Here is a 19,977-nt window from a genome sequence, read left to right on the forward strand (position 1 = left end):
CCAACCTCCCCCTCCCCTCAAGGTACTTGCGTAAGCACACTATGCTAATTTTCTTTTATAGCAACATGTAAAAAAAATTGGCATAGTGGTGCTTAATAGTTGTGGGGGGAAGGGGGAGGGAAGGGTGCAGTTGGCAAACAAACATAGAAGGTGCACACTATTTGTGTAAAAATATGATAGTTCTTAGTTTTAGTACCAAATAAAATAAGAAGCTAAACTAAAAAGGAAAAAAATTCCCCATGTTTTAGCCTGGTACTCAGTATTCTGAATAAATATTAAGCATTCAATATATCCTTTCATTTTTAATATTTCTAGCTAACTCCCACAGGATTTGAACAAGTAAAGGTAAAAAAAAAAAGAGTAGAAAAGACATGAAGAAAGATGCTTTAAGAAGTTCCATTTTCTCTACCTCCCTGGAAGAAGAGTTTTGTGACAAACACAGACTTTCGGAATGTTGCATATCATTTTTGCTCGCATAATTTCCACCTTGATACCTGATCTCTTAAGTGCAAGAAAGAGGGGAATGTGCTAAACATCCAAGATGGCCCCACAAGGGGAAGGCAGGGTGCTGAGGAGGATGAGCCCCTGCAGCCCTGCCACCTGCCCAAACCATGCATGTCTGTGAATAAGAAAAGTGCCTTTCTTCAAGATATCTGCTGAGAAATTATTGTAATAAATGTGTAAATCTATGATGATTACAAAAGTTAACGTTGATTGCTAGGGTTGTATAATGCCCAACCTGCACAACTGCCCATGGCAGCCCTGAACTCTACCCACAAGATGTCTATATCCTTGTTTTGGGTCTCTTCTTAAATTGCTGTCATCTTGCTGTATTTTATGAATCCTGGTGGGCCTCTGGGTCAAGGCAGGGTACATACATAAACACATTATATTGACCTGAGAAAGAAGTTTGAAGCTCAGGACACACCAGAAGGCAAAGAATTGTAACTGGATTTAAAAAAAAGGACTGATTGGTTAGAACACCAGCACCTTCAACAACTAGGTCTTCCTGGGATAGCACAAATTAGCTCCTGCATGTTAGGAAATATTGCATCAGACGAGACTGATCCCAAATGTGGGCTAAATGCCTTGTAAATAGAAATCAGAAGTAAATTAGCTCCTTTGTTACACAGTGGGTTAACATATGAAACTCATTACCCGAAGAAGTTGGTTTAAATTGAAAATATAAACATGCTTAAGAAAAATTTGTTTCAGATTTATTGGGGAAGCAGGCAGGTTTGGTGTGAGGGGTTTAAGCTACAACCCAGAGTCAGGTGAAGAGTGACACCTCCATGTTCAGCCAAGTGTTTCAGTCTCTGATTGCTCCCCTTTCTTTCTTGTGACCTGTCTGCCAGCCCTGCACTGCTTTGTCTGCCTGGAAGCCTAAATCCAGGGCTTCCCCTGCCCCTCCTCAGTCTTGTCTCACCACGTGATGGGAACGGGAACATGGTTGGTGGCTGGACTGTAGTACAACTACAAAGGTGGAGCAAGCTTGAGGCCAAATGGAGCAGGTGCTGGCACACAACCATGAGAGGAAGTTTATGTACTTTGGAGTCAAGTGGCTTGTAGCTAGAATAGAGGTACTGGGACCAGTTGAGACTGGCAGCTGGTGTTAGAGAATTCTTGCAGGAGTTAACACGTTGGGGCCCTATTACGAGGGAATCTCTAGCTTCAGGAACTCTCAGGCCAGGCACTATGGGACTTTCAGGCTGATCGCTGACGTAGGGAAATACAGAAGGTGGCAAAGTCCCAGCAGGACCACTGTCCCTGGGAGGACTGATCAGAGCAAATCAGGATCCAGTGCCGAAGCAACTAAGCAGGATATACTGTGGGACTTGGGAGTGAGACAGATTTAGTGATATGCTAATTGGAATTGGGTGACGAAATGAGAGCTTAATTCTAGGAACAAGGCAAAGCACAGGAATTTAGAGGTATCCGGTTACAGCAGGACCATATAGTTTGCTTAATCACTACACGTGTTGGACTGCTTTTCCTTAGTAACATACCCACAAGTCCTGAGACTGGGATAAGGCTGAGCCTAAAAATGATGTTCACAGGGTCCCTGTCATAAGGACAGGAGCAGACCAGGAGCCTGTAGGGTGCTGTGATCCAGTCCCCCTCTGACCCTGCCCAGTCCCCCTCTGACCCTGCCCAGTCCCCCTCTGGTCCTGCCCATTCCCTCTCTGGTCATGTCCAGTCCCTCTCTGGTCGTGTCCAGTCCCTCTCTGACCCTGTCCAGTCCCACTCTGATCCTGTCCAATCCCCTCTGGTCATGTCTAGTCCCACTCTGGTCACATCCAGGCCTGCTCTGGTCCTATCCAATCCCCCTCTGGCCCTGTCCAGCCCCACTCTGGTCCTGCCCATTCCCACTCTGGTCATGTCCAGTCTCCCTCAGGTCATGTCCAGTCCCCCTCTGGCCCTGCCCAGTCCCCCTCTAGTCCTGCCCATTTCCCCTCTGGTCATGCCCAGTCCCCCTCTGGTCATGTCCAGTCCCCCTCTGGTCATGTCCAGGCCCCCTGTGGTTGTGTCCAGCCCTCCTCTTGTCCTGTCCATTCTCCCTCTGGTCATGTCCATTCCCCCCTCTTGTCATGTTCAGTCCCCCTGTGGTTATGTCCAGTCCCTCTCTGGTCCTGAGCCCATTCTCTTCTCGCTTCTCTGCTTCCACTGAATTCTCAGCTTGGAGGTTTTGACTTTAGTCCAACTCCTCACTCCACTGTTTGACTGATGATTCTGGACTCTAACTCCAGTTAATCTCACCCCAGAGCTTGGGGAACAGGCCAAGTTCTTCCCTTGACAGTTGAGATAAATCCGCAAGTGCTCCATGATGGGTTATTAAAGAGAAGCTGGGTGTCTTATGGGAATTCTGCTTTCTCTATTTCTATCAGTCTTACTAGCATTCTCTCAGGATTACCCCTCCTGTTGGTGTCGATTACCATATCCAATTACTGATTGATGAGACTAATTATGCCGATTGATTTCTCTTCTACTTTTCTCTGCCTCACCACCTGCAGCCCACTGCCCCCTGTGAACTTAGAAGTGTCTATCCAGCCAGCACATTCTTCTGATTCACTTCCTGTGTCCATGAACTATGTACTATTTGCATGTGCTCTGTCCATTTTGAAAGCTTGGGTTTTTAACAACTTTTACCTCCTGTAAAATTTACCAATTATTGACCAGTAATTTATTGAGAGCCTGTGTGTTGCAGAGCCTGACGGGTTAGATACAATAACTTCCACCCTAGATTCTGAGGATCACAATACATAAATGCTACTTACTATTCCCTACCTGCTCCACTTATTTCCGAGGTAAAAACTATTCCTTCAACAAATACGGTGAAAATTGTGAGAGCTGGAACTCAATGGGACTGCTTTGTTTTTCTGGGTCTTGAAGGTTCACCACCTTTGACAGGGTGCAGTCTTACCGCTTTTTTTTAATAGCTCCTTTTAGTGGAAAATGTTTTATTCCTTCTCTGACAGGTTTCCGCCTTACACAGGTTCCAGCTTTCCCAGGTTTTATTGTCCTCTTTTTGTCTGAAAAATCCATTTATAAGTGCCTTAATTTTTTAAACTTCTGTACCTTGTCAAATAAATAAGTTTCTAAAGAGCACATCTTTTCAGCAAATGCTTGGTTTAAGTCTGGATAAAACAGTTATCAAAGAATCAACTGGAGAGAAAGAAATCTTGATTTTGCAGTCTTTCCATTTCTGCAAGGTGAGATCCTTTGACCTAGATTCCATCCCTTAAAAGGCAAGTGACTGCAGATGATTCTAAGTAAATTGGTAAATATTGATACAAAGAGTCTGATTCATTAGCCACATTTATTTAATTATCCTGAAAATCTGCCAGACAGAAAGTGTTCTCACTTTTGTCCACCTTCATTGTTACCTTCAGAGCCGCTCTCTCCATAGCAACTGGAAACTTCTCCAGGCTGAATAATCCCCTCGAGTTCCCAGTGCACCATCAAGGAATTTTAAAAACGAAGGACTTTGTAACCACGAATTACTCTCCAAGATTTAAAAGGCCGCAGAGCTCCAGATAAATAACCATTTATCTATCTTCTGAAGGTAAGCACTGGGTTTAGAAATGTTTGTATCATCCTCCGCCGTTTTTAAACGCTAGCGTAAGAATCTTAAACTCTTTTTTAAACAGTAAAAGTAATCCCTCGTCTTTGTGACTACCCCACAGTCATTATCAGCTCATCTCTCGGCCAGGATCTGACGTGAGATGCTGTTAACATTTTGTGTGTCTTAAGCGATTGGCTGGAGAGATTAATTTTTTTCCAGAACGTTGATTAACCTAAAATCTGCACCCCCCCATCAGTGACCGGTGAGTGATTGGTCTCATCGTGACTGGTGAGGTCCTGAAATTCTCTTGTTTTCCTAAGACATTTTGTACTCCAGAATCTTGATTCTTAATAAACCAACAAAATTATCAGTGAGCTCAGAAGTGAATGCCTGAAAGTGGGTATTTTCCTCCAGTACACTACTTTGTCTAAAGCCTTATAATTCAACATTATGTTGGTAATTCAGTAAACATTATTTTCCCTTACTTCAGTGATTAGGAGCACAGATCACTTGCAATTCTACTTTACTATGAGATAAAATGCAAGTGTTTCCTCTGTTGAGTCTTAGAACTTGTACCATGTGCAGGATAAACTGAGAAATGTATTCTTCCTAATTTTCTGACTCTATGCTTAGTTCAAGGAGCCCCAGTGGCTCAATGGTTAAGTGCTCAGCTGCTAACTGAAAGGTCTGTGGTTTGAATCCAGAGCCGCTCCTCTGGAGAAAAGACCTGGCAATCTGCTCCTATAAAGATTACAGGCTATGAAACCCTATGGAGCAGTTCTACCTTGTCATATAGGGTCCTATGAATTGGAATTGACTCAACAGCACATAACAACAACTGCATGTGTAGTTCACAGAAAGACAATAAAATAAGCTTCTTAGCTAACCTGCTACAGTTTGAATGTCTACAGCCATGGTAGTTTTCCTGGTGTTTAGGGTTATGAAATACCTACAGACCCCCTGTTGTTTAGAAACAGCTTGTCATTACAAATCAGCTTAGCCACCCAATTAATGAATCCTTTCAAACATGTTGCAGGCGAAATAATTGAGGCCTTTATTTTTCCCCTTCACCACAGAAATTTCTCCTGTTGCAAGTTTACACTGTGAACAGCATTCCCCTCTTCTTCTCCATCCAAGACAGACTCAAGTAAAAGGAAGAACAGAAATGTGTTTCTGGACAAAGTTTTCAATATTTTGGATGCCATTGTTGCTTCTACTCAGCCTTATGGTAGAAACTCAGCCAGAAAACCCTTCAACCCAGGACAACAACAGCACCTGGAGTCCAGGCCATCTGACAGATGTACTTCGAATTCTCTCCGCTGGTGACCACCCACCTCTGAACCAGTCAAAAAGCCTCATGAAAAGACTGTTGCAGGAAACTGGGTGCCCACGGAGGACAAATGGAATGCAAGAAGATTGCAATCTGGTCAGTGCAGTAGAACTAGGATCAATTAGCAGGGCACGTTTGAAAGAGGTTAATGGATTGTATAGTCATTTAGATCTTTCAATGTCCAGGCAGGCAATGCATTGTGGTAAAATAACTCCCATATCTGGGATATAACCAGTCATTCAGCATTCTGTGGATAACAGGTAAAGACAGAACATTTCATCATTAAAAAGGAAATGTTTAAGTAAGCCATTCCATAGCCCTTCTGCATGTTTGCAAAAACCCAGTGCCGTCGAGTCGATTCCGACTCATAGCGACATGTTTAGAGATACTTATTTGCAAATGTGAACTTTTAGTCTTCTTTCTGATTTACTAATCCTTTTCTTTTGCCTGCAGTGAACTTTCACAGGATTGCACAAATAGATGCCATTTGTTTTCTGTAGCATAATAGTAATATTTTGCTAATGCAGTGAAACCGTTGAGAGCCAGAACTTGCTGGGACTGCCTTGTTTTCCCAGGTCTCAAAAGTTTTCCGCCTTTGACAGGGTGAAGTCTTACCACTTTTCTATTGCTCATTTTAGTGGAAAATATTTGAGTTTTCCCTCTCTGTCAGGTTTCTGCCTTAGACTTGTTCCAGTTTTTGCAGGTTTTCCTGTATTATTTTGTGTTAATATTATTCTGATAATTGTCTGAAGTTGAATTTTAAGTACTTTCTGCTGGATATTGATTTTTGCTAGTATCTTGTGTGGTGGGGAGTTAATGAATTAGATAATCATCTTAAAAATGAAGAATCTGGGGCTGGGGGAAGGAAATGATAGAGGTGGACCTAAAATTGGAGCTGCAGTGCGTGAGTCCTGACTCACAGCCTCTTCCTGGCCTATGCTGTGAATCTCAGTCCTGGCTGCACATCAGAATCACCTGGGCAGGGCTCACAAAACACCCCTGCTGGGCTTGTCCTCCAGAGATCGAGATGTCACTTGCTTAAGGAGGGATTTTTTCAAAGCTCTCCGGGCCATTTGGGAACCTGGTGGTGCAGTGGTTAAGAGCTACAGTGAGCTATGGCTGCTACACCAAAGGTTGGCCGTTCAAATCCACCAGCAGCTCTTCGGAAACCCTATGGGGCTTTTCTACTCTGTCCTATAGGGTCGCTGTGAGTCAGAATCTATGGCAACAGTTTTTTTTTTTGCCAGGCCATTTTAATGTAAGAACAGATGGGACTGAGAAGGTTACCATGAGGGCAGGTGGGTGGTATGGCAGAAGGAAGGTGGGATTACAAGGAACAGCGGCACAGGAGGTAAGCGCCCAGCGGCCATGTCTTAAAATAGCTGCAAACCGAAAACGCTCTTCATCCTCCCTTTTTTGACCCACTAGATTTTTTTCAGAATAAACCCGTGAATAAATAAGTGAATGAATGAATAAATAAATGAAACAGAAGCAAGTAACTACCCCAAAATAAATTTTGGCAGACTTTCTCCCTCATGCGTAGTTCTAGGGAAAATATTTACTGGCCAAGTGGTTTTTTTTTTTTTTTCATTTTTTTAAATTTTACGACAGAAGGGTCTTGCTCATGGAGAGAATTTCTCTCTATTCTGTAGAAACAATAAGTAATATAATAATTATTAAAATTCCCGGTGGTTCTTAGAGAAAACATGTGTTACAGTAGGTAACTCCTCTGTGATGACAATATTTTATATAGAGAGCAACCTAAGAAAAAAATGACTTCTCACTGGAAGTAACTAGGAGTCATATCTTATTCATGGTCTCTAAGAATTTGCTTCAGGGGAATGTTCTCCGCTAACAACTTGAAGGGCCTTATTAAGGCTGGTCGAATACTAGTTTTGTTAGGGGGAATGTAAACATGCCAAATCGTTCTTCATTTTTTTAGGGGGGGTATCTGTCTTGCACTTACTGTTTTCTGTTAGTTTGGCCAAATTGTCTTCAATTTGAATTGATTTCATTCCCAGAAAGTGAAACGCTGCCTTTAATGGTTTCATCCTCTTGCTGCTACTATTTCTTTCTTTTTTTTTTTTTTCTGTGAAAGAGACTGAGATGAAACAAAGGCCGAATCTTGGCCTCACATGCTCTGAGGACTTCAGTTCACCGAGAGCTTCACCCATCAGTGAGGAACCCACAAATGTCTCCGTGTCACTTAAGAACAGCCGGGGGAAACTGTGTTCTAATGATTTCACAAACACCGCAAGGCTTCAGCTTGTTGTTCAGTCTTTTTTGGTTTTTTAGCGACTTTGTGCTTGAGAGGCAGGGCTCACGCAGAAATCCTGTGGTAAAAAGAGGGCAACAGGGGTGTTTCCATACCCCTGAATGTCTGAAAAAAGGAGGAGGTGGTGTCTTGAATTTGTGGGAGGGAATAAATGTTCCCAATTTTATTTTGGGTCTGGGTAAAACCAGAAATTTTAAAAATCAATCTAAATCATACTGAGACAGACCACTGTGCCTTTGAAAGTGGATAGTTCTTCCTGATCATGGCTTCTTTTTTATTTTATTTTGTTTTTTTTAAAAGAGAAATGTTAGAAGGGAGTTTCAATGAACTTAATAAAGGATCAAGTAACCCTAAGAGAACGAATTCTGCTTCAGCAAAGATGGGAATCATGGCCCTACCTAGGTTCCTGACATGGTGAAGCGAAAAGGTCGGTTAGCAATGGGCCTAAATCCCTGTTCTGGCACCTACCGACTGTTAGAACATGCTCAACCTCAGCTACCTCATCATAAGTCTGAGGTAGTGAGTTCCTCCTCACAGAGAATTAGGCGAAGATCACATGGCCATACACATATGGCATGGGAGTCCAGGGACTCTTGGTTCCCTCTACCTCACAGTAATGTCTGATCCTTCCTTTTCCAGGGACAATGGAGCAGGGTCTGCAGGGCACTGTGAACCGCCCTCCTCAGAAGCACCTGTCAAAAAAACCAAAGCAGTTGCCCCCAAATTAACTCTGACTCATGGAAGCTGCACGTGTATCAAGGTAGAGCTGTGTTCTGCAGGGTTTTCAATGGCTGATTTTTCAGAAGCAGATCACCAGGCCTTTCTTACGAGGATCTACTTCTGAAAAACCAGCCACTGAAAACCCTATGGAGCACAGTTCTACTCTGACACACATGGCGTTGCTAGGTGTTGGAATTAATGGCAACTGGTGTTGGTATCTGGATATTTCATTTAACTTGGTAGGACTTGTCCTCATATTTTATTCAGGTTCCCCCCCCAAGTTTATTTCCTTATGAAATATTTAAAACTAATTCTCAGAAATCCATGGTTTTTTCCTTTAAACCTTATGCCCCCACCTGACTTGATTAAAAGGAAAATCAATGGATTATTCCTGAATGAGTCTATTCTTCTTTAACAAAGAGTCACTTTACCAAACAGTCAGCTGTCTGGATGGAACTTGATGCCTATTTGTGGGGAGGGGGGGACTCATTGCAAACTTTTTCTGAACACTGTCTCTCAAATATAATTGAGTCCCTGCTAAAGACTTTAAAAACAAAAGCAAATCTAGTGGTGATTAACTTAAAATTTCAGCCCACCCCACCAACCCCCATAGTGTTTTTAATCCTGTTTCCCCCTGAGTATTGCAAATGGTTAATACGCTTGGCTGCTAACAGAAAGGTTGGAGGTTTGAGTCTACCCAGAAGTGCCACAGAAGAAAGACCTGGGAGTCCGGATATGAAAAATCAGCCTTTGAAAACCTCACGGAGCCCAGTTCTGTGCTGACACACATGTGGTCACCATGAGTCAGAGTCTGCTCCACGGCAAATGGCTGTGTATGCCCAGTGTAGGAGTGAACATTTCCTTAGGATAGCTCTGGAAGCCGAAGTCCTCTTTATTAAGGTAACTTCTCTAAGGCACAAATCTCATAAAATAGTACAAAGTTTTCAGCCCCTAGTCATTTAATTCACAGTTAAGCTTCAGTCTAGGAGGCCTCAAAAACTAAAGCAAGGGTTAAGCAAAGAACTGCTTATTCAAAATGATGGAAATCTCTATCCAGACAAAATAAGATGCTTCTGTAACTACCTTAAACTTTGTAGAGTCAGGTACCATTTTTGCCTTCCACATTGTATGTTTTTACAAACCAACTCTGGAATGAATACCCGCTTCTTACCCAATTCTCTGCTGTCCTATGCCACATCCCTCTATCCCAGTGCTAGAAAGGTGCACAGCAAAAACATTGGGGAAGAGCTGGGAATTGGCAGGAGACTCAGGAACCTCAGGTGGGATGGGGCATGGTCAAGTCCAGTGCTGTGTGCTGGTCAGCTGAGCCCCAGTCACATGTGCATGGTCTGGTGGCCTCTTAAGCATTCTACTCCTTGCGTTGTTGATATCCTTCTTCTTAGTTACCCAGCCCCATTAAGCAACTTGAGAAATGCTTAAAAATATCTCCATATGAACTTATTCAACACTTTGATTGTATTATGTTCTCATTCTGATTGACATAAGAGTCTTTGAAAACCTCAATCCTCCTTACTGACCCCTTTTCCTATCAAATATGAGGCAGAGAAAATTACTGGTTGAAGGTGCTGAACATCAAGTATATAGATGGGTCCATCTTAGAAGAAAAACATTAAAAAAAAAAAAAAACTCAAACCCATCGCCACTGAATCAATTCTGACTCATAGAGACCCTATAGGACAGAGTTGATCTGCTCTATAGGGTTTCCAAGGCTGTAAATCTTTATGGAAGCAGACTGTCACATCTGTTTTCCATGGAGCAGCTGCTGGGTTCAAACCACCGACCTTTCAGTTAGCCCTCGAGCACTTAACCACGGTGTCATCAGGGCTCCTTGAAGAAAAACATAATGCATGTTTATCCTGCGCAGAATCCTTACAGCATACTACACACAGATGTACCAATTAATTAACACATTATGCATGAAATAACTAGGTAATTGCCATTCTAAATGCTTTCTATTATGCAGACATATTTGCTAGATTATTATATAAGCTGGGGACATTTTATTTTTCCCACCTAAAGTCGTGATATAAGGTTCCTTCTATCAAAAAATTTTATTATCCTTTATGTTTTCTACAACCAATTAGATTCATACAGTGAGAAAAGCCTGAATAGATAAGGTGTTTAGCAGATGCTGGGCACAGGACTGTCAGTAAAGGGTAGCTGGTACTACCAATAGTTTGGTTTCAGGAGGTCATTTCCTACAAAGAATGAATTTATGACATTTTTGTTTTCAACTGATTCACTTCCTTAGGTCTTGGTGTCAGCCCTGCCAATGGCTGCCAAGCCGTGGACTTTTCTCATGGGTTACTTAGGGAACAGAGAAGGGCTGCTGAGATTTGGGTGGTGGAGCTAAACCTCCGCATTAAGAGCCGGCACTGTGAAACCTGTGTCTGTTTTCTGAGTTCACCTCCCCCCTCCCCGCTGCAGTTGAGTGGGGAGGGTGTGGAGTCTGCCTGGCTCTGGGAAGAACGTGATTAATGCTTTGCTTTGGATATGGATGACATTTGTTTCTTCCTGACTCAGACGGTATGTACCAGCTGTTACTCAGTGGGCTGCACAGCAGACATGGAGTTAGAGCTCCAGAAACTTCCACCTCAGAGAAGGACAGACAGAGGGAGATTGTAGTAAGTTGTCTTCACCATGGAACAAATCTCTTGGGGCTCAAGACAGCCATGCCTACGCTCTGAGGTGGTGTGGCTGCAGAATAGCTGCTGCTTTGATCTTTTGAGAATTCCTGAGATCGCCCAACTGTCTATGAAGGAAGGCAGCTTCTGCCTTGCTGAGAGGGGTTCCCGTCCACGACCCTGTGCCCATCTTTTTCTCACTGTCTCACCACGTTACCGCAAATACTTTCTTCTGCCATGTAATCTTCTCAGATTAGAAGAACCAGAGACCTACCTTTGGTTTTGGTGAAGCAAATATGTATGCAGAAACATTGTCTTATTAATTCTCTTATGTGGCATAGAAGACGGGGAAGTGGCTTTCATTCATTCAATCATTCATTCATTTATTCAACTCTCACACCTCTTAAGTGCCCAGCATTGTGCTAGGTGCTGGGGACAGAACCTTGCACAAAGCAGATGAGACATTAACCTAGTGGGGTCCGTGTTCTCACACGGAATAGAGGAAGTCAATAAACAAAGTAATTTTAGGATATTAGTGCTCTGAAGAAAATAAAAAGATACCGCACTGTCCAACATGGTAGCCCCTCACTCCATGTGGCTGTTGAGCACTTGGTATGTGGCTAGTCCAAACTGAGATATGCTGGAAAGTGTAAAATACACACCAGAATTGGAAGACTTAGTGCAACAAAAGGGAATATAAGACATCTATCTCACTGATGATTTTTAAATTTTGCTTATGTGTTGAAATGGTCATATCTTGTATATACAAGATTAGATAAAAAGGTTATTTAAATTAATTTCACCAGTTTCTTATTATTTTTTTTAAATGTAGCTACTAACCAGGTACTCTTGAGATGAGTTTGACTCAAAGGTAGTGACCCTGTGTGTGTCAGAACAGAACTGTGCTCCAAAAGCTTTTCAGTGGTTGATTTTTTGGAAGTAGATCACGAGGCCTTTCTTCTGAGGCACTTCTGGGTGGACTCGAAGCTCCAACTTTGCAGTTAGCAGCTGAGCATGTTAGCAGTTTGCACCATCCAGAGTCTCCAAAGGGCCTACTAGAAGATTAATAATGACACGTGTGGCTCCCAGGTGTGGGTTGTATTATATTGCTACTGTACAGTGCTCACTATGCTTTCTGCTCTGGACAGGGTATTCCGGAAGGCTTTCCTGAGAAGGTGGTGCTTTAAACTGAGCCCCGAGAAATGAGAGGAACAAGGAGACCTGAAAGATGGGGGGAAGAGCTTGGTGGAAGACAGAAAATCCTAGAGGTAGAATTTTAGTGAGAGTAGTAGGAGCTAGGCCATGGAGAAAACTGTGGGAAAATGTAAGGAGTCTGGACTTGATGGTAAGTGCCATGGGGCATCGCTTTAAGTGTCAAAGGGTCACTGGTTTTACTCATGGTGGCAAATGGATAACTTCTGGCCACTGTAGCTAGAGACAGAGGGACTACTCTTAGTGAAAAAGGGTTCCCTAGAAGGACACCATCATTATGTACAAGTCCGAGTACAGCTGTCTTAGTTGAATCTGGCTTTTGAGCCTGCCTACCTTTTCCTCACTACTTATAAAGTAATAGGCAGTGGAGACTCAGGGGTCGTTAGTGTTCTGGGACTCTTTGTAAAACTTTGTTTTTTGTTTTTTGTTTTTTTTTCGAGCAGTGCTTTGAACCAGATGCTCTGTTACTGATAGCTGGAGCAGACTTTGAAGATCAGTTCAGAGAGGAAGTGTTCCAGAGGATTTCCCTTCTCCTCCTCTATTACATTGTCCACCAGGAAGAGATCTGCTCTTCAAAGCTCAGCATGAGTAACACGGAGTATACGTTCTACCTACACAGCCTCCTCAGCCTCAGGCAGGATGAAGACTCCCACTTCCTTTCAAAGAACGAAACCGAAGATATCTTGGCTTTCACCAGGCAGTACTTTAACACTTCCAGGAGCCAGGTAAGAATGGCAGAATTGTTAACTGGCTCTGCTTCTCTGATACAGACTCATAGCCTCCTTTTAGTCACTTATTTATTCCTAATACATTAAAAGACTTCTGAGAAAGGTAAGTGTTTGTGGTTTTCAGTTATGGGATGTTAAGTGACATCATTTAAACTTCTGAGTCTCACAGTGGAAATGTAATATTTTACTACTAGGAGTCCCCAGGTGATGCAAACAGTTAAGTACTTGACTACTAACTGAAAAGTTGGTGGTTCGAATCCATCAAGAGGCACCTCAGAAGAAAGACCTGGTGATCTACTTCTGAAAGGTCACAGCCATTGAAAACCTTGTGGAGTGCCATTCTACTGTGACGTATGTGGCGTTGCCATGCGTCAGAATCAACATGGTGGCAACTGGTTTTGTTTTTGTTTCACTCACTGCTAATTGCCAGATAAGGAGCCCTGGTGGTGCAAAAGTTAAGCACTCAGCTGTTAACGGAAAAGTTAGAGGTTCGAACCCACCCAGCAGCCCCACAGAAGAAAGACCTGGAGATCTTCTCCTATAAAGATTACAGCCTAGAAACCCTATGGGGACGTTCTACTCTGTCGCATGGGGTGGCTATGAGTTGAAAATTGGTTCAGTGGCACCTAACAACAACAACAATTGTCAGATGAGTTTGGGCCAGAAGCTAGGTGGTGGGTGGGTGTACAGGCCAGGTGACAGGGCAACCCTCTGCTGAGTCCCCTTCAGCACTGAAGTCACTGTGACTCAAGGTTTTTTGACCAGGCTCCAAGGACTGAACCCTACTGGCAGAAGGCAGCGCTTGAAGAAAGCATTATTCACGACAATCAGCACAGACCATATCCCTTTTGTGACCTTTGATTCATGCTGCCTGTGTGCAAGAAGTCTTCTCATCTCTCACAGCACCCACTGTTTTTTTTTTTTTTTTTTACCTGTTGCTGCCTTTTGCTACAGACAGGAATGGAATCACAGCACTTAAAAGCTGACGGTGTGTATATCGTCAACCCAGCTTTCTGGTTATCCAACACATACTGCAAATACCTGGGCTTCTGAGTGTGAGATAAAACATTCCCAGAACAGAATAAAATAATCCAATATTATTGTGTAAAACTCCTTTATCCATCTATTCATTTAACAAGAATTTAACTCCTGCAGAGTCATAGCCCTTTGCTAGGCATTAGTACAATCATCTACTGGAGGACACTACTATCTCTAGTTTCTGCCAAGGGGCCTTTAGCACATTCACCTAGGCTAGGGTTACCCTAGGAAGTCAATCAATCCAGGCTTCTGAAGGTGGCCTGTTGGACCTCACTCCAGGCTGCTGCTATTTCCAACGAGAGGGTGTAAAGCCACCTAAGATACTGATATCCAGGCCTATCACTAGTACCATTTCTAGGTTTTGACCTGCACAGGACTCAGCCTCCAGAGGCCAAGCCACTAAGGGCCATGCCAGGTGGTCTTCAATCAACTCCAGGAGAGAACAACTTTCCACCATAATATCCTAATGCAGCCATTTTCCTTAATTGCCCAGTATGTAAATACCCCTCCATTCTATCATTCTCTTTCCTCCAAACTTTTGCTGTTGTTAGGTGCTGACCAGTCAGTTCCAACTCATAGCAACCCTACATACGACAGAATGAAATACTGTCCGGTCCTGTGCCATTCTCATAATCATTGATTTGTTTGAGCCCGTTGTTGAAGCCATTTTGTCAAGCCGTCTCATTAAAGGTCTTCTTTTTTTTTTTTGGCTGACCCTCTACTTTGCCAAGCATAGTGTCCTTCTCCAGGGACTGACCCCTCCTGATAACACATCCCAAGTATGTGAGATGTAGTCTCGCCATCCTTGCTTCTAAAGAGCATTCTGGTTGTACTTCTTCCAAGACAGATTTGTTTGTTCTTTTGGCAATCAATGGTATATTCAAAATTCTTCACCAAGGCAATCAATGGTATATTCAAAATTCTTCACCAACACCACAATTCAAAGTCATCAATTCTTTTTCAGTCTTCCTTATTCATTGTCCAGCTTTTGCATGCATATGAGGCATTTAAAAATACCATGGCTTGGGTCAGGCACACCTTAGTTCTTAAAGTGACATATTTGCTTTTTAACACTTTAAAGAGGTGTTTTGCAGCACCTTTGCCCAGTGCAATACGTTGTTTGATTCCTCGACTGCTGCTTCCATGGGCGTTGATTGTGGATCCAAGTAAAGAGAAATCATTTACAACTTCAATCTTTTTTCCATTTATTATGATGTGGCTTATTGGTGCAATTGTGAGGATTTTTGTTTTATGTTGAGGTGCAATTCATACTGAAGGCTGTAGTCTTTGATTTTCATCAGTAAGTGCTTCAAGTCCTCTTCACTTCCTGCCAGCAAGGTTGTATCATCTGCATATCACAGCTTATTAATGAGTCTTCGTCCAATCCTGATCCTGCGTTCTTCATGTAGTCCAGCTTCTCAGATTATTGCTTCAGCATACAGATTGAATAAGTATGGTGAATGGATACAACCCTCACACACACACTTTCTGATTTTAAACCACACAATATTCCCTTGTTCTGTTCAAACGACTGCCTCTTGATCTATGTACAGGTTCCTCATGGGCACAATTCCACACAGTTGAATACCTTTGCATAGCTGATAAAACACTGGTAAATGTCTTTTCAATATTTTCTGCTTTCAGCCGAGATTCATCTGGTATCAGCAATGATATCCCTCATTCCACATCTTCTTCTGAATCTGGCTTGAACTTCTGCCAATTCCCTGTCAATGTACAGCTACAACCACTTTTGAATTATCTTCAGCAAAATTTTACTTGCATGTGACATTGTTCGAGAATTTCTGCATTCTGTTGGATCACCTTTCTTTGGAATGGGCACAAATATGGATCTCTTTCAGTCAGTTGGCTACAAATTACTCTGTGCTCTATCTTCCTGACTCAATCTGGTAATGCTTCCTCCCCTCTCAGTTCTTTATTTGCTGTTTCCATGGTAAATAAACCCTACTAGGCTCTTGTAAGGAGGATGGGCATTCTTGACCATATACTAAGGACTTCAGGGATGGAAAACGTGGTAGAAATTGTCCTTTATCCTCAATGCTACTTTAAGGCTGCTACTCTTTTACAACTTTCATAAAAAACACATTTCTAAGAGGCTTGTGGAAACCCTGGTGACACAGTGGTTAAGTGCTATGGCTGTTAACCAAAAGGTTGGCAGCTCAAATGCGCTAGGCGCTCCTTGGAAACTATAGGGTCGCTATGAGTCGGGATCGACTCGACAGCAAGGGTTTTTTTTTTTTTTTTAATAATTTTTATTGAGCTTTAAGTGAACGTTTACAAATCAAGTCAGTCTGTCACATATAAGCTTATATACACCTTACTCCATACTCCCACTTACTCTCCCCCTAATGAGTCAGCCCTTCCAGTCTCTCCTTTCGTGACAATTTTGCCAGTTTCTAACCCTCTCTACCCTCCCATCTCCCCTCCAGACAGGAGATGCCAACACAGTCTCAAGTGTCCACCTGATACAAGTAGCTCACTCTTCATCAACATCTCTCTCCAACCCATTGTCCAGTCCCTTCCGTGTCTGATGAGTTGTCTTCGGGAATGGCTCCTATCCTGGGCCAACAGAAGGTTTGGGGACCATGACCACTGGGATTCCTCTAGTCTCAGTCAGACCATTAAGTCTGGTCTTTTTTTGAGAATTTAGGGTCTGCATCCCACTGATCTCCTGCTCCCTCAGGGGTTCTCCGTTGTGCTCCCTGTCAGGGCAGTCATCGGTTGTGGCCGGGCACCATCTAGTTCTTCTGGTCTCAGGATGATGTAAGTCTCTGGTTCATGTGGCCCTTTCTGTCTCTTGGGCTCATAGTTATCGTGTGACCTTGGTGTTCTTCATTCTCCTTTGATCCAGGTGGGTTGAGACCAATTGATGCATCTTAGATGGCTGCTTGTTAGCATTTAAGACCCCAGACACCACATTTCAAAGTGGGATGCAGAATGTTTTCATAATAGAATTATTTTGCCAATTGAGTTAGAAGTCCCCTTAAGCCATAGTCCCCAAACCCCCTGCCCTTACTCTGCTGACCTTTGAAGCATTCCGTTTATCCCGGAAACTTCTTTGCTTTTGGTCCAGTCCAGTTGAGCTGAACTTCCCTGTATTAAGTATTGTCCTTCCCTTCACCTAAAGTAGTTCTTATCTACTAACTAATCAGTAAATAACCCTCTGCCACCCTCCCTCCCTCCCCGCCTCGTAACCGCAAAAGTATGTGTTCTTCTCAGTTTATACTATTTCTCAAGATCTTATAATAGTGGTCTTATATAATATTTGTCCTTTTGCCTCTGACTAATTTCACTCAGCATAATGCCTTCCAGGTTCCTCCATGTTATGAAATGTTTCACAGATTCATCACTGTTCTTTATCGATGCGAAGTATTCCATTGTATGAATATACCATAATTTATTTATCCATTCATCCGTTGATGGGCACCTTGGTTGCTTCCATCTTTTTGCTATTGTAAATAGTGCTGCAGTAAACATGGGTGTGCATGTATCTGTTCGTGTAAAGGCTCTTCTTTCTCTAGGATATATTCCAAGGAGTGGGATTGCTGGATCGTATGGTAGTTCTATTTTGAGCTTTTTAAGAAAGCGCCAAATCGATTTCCAAAGTGGTTGTACCATTTGACATTCCCACCAGCAGTGTAGAAGTGTTCCAGTCTCTCCACAGCCTCTCCAACATATATTATTTTGTGTTTTTTGGATTAATGCCAGCCTTGTTGGAGTGAGATGAAATCTCGTTTTAGTTTTGATCTGCATTTCTCTAATGGCTAATAATCATGAACATTTCCTCATGTATCTGTTAGCTACCTGAATGTCTTCTTTAGTGAAGAGTCTATTCATATCTTTTGCCCATTTTTTAATTAGGCTATTTGTCTTTTTGCAGTTGAGTTTTTAAAGTATCATGTAGATTTTAGAGATCAGGTGCTGACCAGAAATATCATAGCTAAAAACTTTTTCCCAGTCTGTAGGTAGTCTTTTTACTCTTTTGGTGAAGTCTTTGGATGAGCATAAGTGTTTGATTTTTAGGAGCTCCCAGTTATCTAGTTTTTCTTCTATGTTCTTTATAATGTTTTCTATACTATTTATGCCATGTATTAGGGCTCCTAATGTTGTCCCTATTTTTTCTTCCCTGATCTTTATTGTTTTAGATTGTATATTTAGGTCTTTGATCCATTTTGAGCTCATTTTTGTGCATGGAATGGGTCTTGTTTCATTTTTTTGCAGATGGATATCCAGTTATGCCAGCACCATTTGTTAAGAAGACTGTCTTTTCCCCATTTAACTGTTTTGGGGCCTTTGTCAAATATCAACTGCTCATATGTGGATGGATTTATGTCTGGATTCTCAATTGTGTTCCCTTGGTCCATGTATCTGTTGTTGTACCAGTACCAGGCTGTTTTGACTATTGTGGCTACTGTGGCCACATAATAGGTTCTAAAATCAGGTAAAGTAAGGCCTCCCACTTTATTCTTCTTTTCCAGTAATGCCTTATTTATCTGGGGCCTCTTTCCCTTCCATATGAAATTGGTGATTTTTTTCTCCATCTCATTAAAGAATGTCATTGGGTTTTGGATCAGAATTGCATTAAATGTATAGATCGCTTTTGGTAGAATAGACATTTTTATAATGTTAAGTCTTCCTATCCATGAGCAAGGTATGTTCTTCCACTTTCGTAAGACTCTTTTGGTTTCTTGCAGAAGTGTACCATAGTTTTCTTTGTATAAGTCTTTTACATCTCTGGTAAGATTTATTCCTAAGTATTTTATCTTCTTGGGGGCTACTGTAAATAGCATTGATTTAGTGATTTCCTCTCTGATGTTCTTTTTGTTGGTATAGAGGAATCCAAATGATTTTTGTATGTTTATCTTGTAACTCGATACTCTGCTGAACTCTTCTATTAGTTTCAGTAGTTTTCTGGAGGATTCCTTATGGTTTTCTGTGTATAAGATCATGTCATCTGCAGATAGAGATACTTTTACTTCTTCCTTGCCAATCTGGATGCCCTTTATTTCTTTATCTAGCCTAATTGCTCTGACTAGGACTTCCAGCACAATGTTGAATAAGAGTGGTGGAAAAGGGCATCCTTGTCTGGTTCCTGATCTCATTGGGAATGTTTTCAGGCTGTCTCCATTTAGGGTGATGTTGGCTGTTGGCTTTGTATAAATGCCCTTTATTATGTTGAGAAATTTTCCTTCTATTCCTATTTTGCTGAGAGTTTTTATCATGAATGAGTGTTGAAGTTTGTCAAATGCCTTTTCTGCATCAATTGATAAAATCATGTGATTGTTGTCTTTTGTTTTATTTATATGGTAGATTACATTAATTGTTTTTCTAATGTTGAACCATCCCTGCATAAAAAAAAAAAAAAACCTGGTATGAATTCCAATTGGTCATGGTGAATTATTTTTTTGATATGTTGTTGAATTCTATTGGCTAGAATTTTGTTGAGGATTTTTGCGTCTGCATTCATGAGGGATATAGGTCTATAATTTTCTTTTCTTGTGGTGTCTTTACCTGGTTTTGGTATCAGGGATATGGTGGCTTCATAGAATGAGTTTGGTAGTATTCCATCCTTTTCTATGCTCTGAAATACCTTTAGTAGTAGTGGTGTTAACTCTTCTCTGAAAGTTTGGTAGAACTCTGCAGTGAAGCCGTCTGGACCAGGGCTTTTTTTTTGTTGGGAGTTTTTTGATTACCTTTTCAATCTCTTTTGTTTTGGGTCTATTTAGTTGTTCTACCTCTGTTTGTGTTAGTTTACGTAGGTAGTGTTTTTCTAGGAATTCATCCATTTCTTCTAGGTTTTCAAATTTGTTTGAGTATAGTTTTTCATAGTAATCTGATACGATTCTTTTAATTTCAGTTGGGTCTGTGGTAATATCACCTATCTCATTTCTTATTTGGGTTATTTCCTTCCACTCCTGTTTTTCTTTTGTCAGTTTGGCCAATGGTTT

The 19,977-nt window shown here is 41.9% G+C and overlaps 1 protein-coding gene across 3 annotated transcripts in view; it reads left to right on the forward strand.

The window, feature by feature from the left end:
- Positions 1–5,205: 5,205 nt before the first annotated feature.
- The window catches only part of SLC39A12 (solute carrier family 39 member 12), an 83,251-nt gene continuing 68,479 nt past the window's right edge, over positions 5,206–19,977 (forward strand). For all 3 annotated transcript variants that reach the window (XM_003410560.3, XM_010590698.3, XM_010590699.3), the window contains exons 1-2: positions 5,206–5,489; positions 12,689–12,970. In XM_003410560.3, the coding sequence (XP_003410608.1) occupies positions 5,229–5,489; positions 12,689–12,970 (543 nt within the window). In that variant the 5' untranslated portion in view covers positions 5,206–5,228. The remainder of the gene's footprint in view (positions 5,490–12,688; positions 12,971–19,977) is intronic.

This window comes from Loxodonta africana, chromosome 4 (genome assembly GCF_030014295.1).
Source record: "Loxodonta africana isolate mLoxAfr1 chromosome 4, mLoxAfr1.hap2, whole genome shotgun sequence".
Taxonomy (NCBI): domain Eukaryota; kingdom Metazoa; phylum Chordata; class Mammalia; order Proboscidea; family Elephantidae; genus Loxodonta; species Loxodonta africana.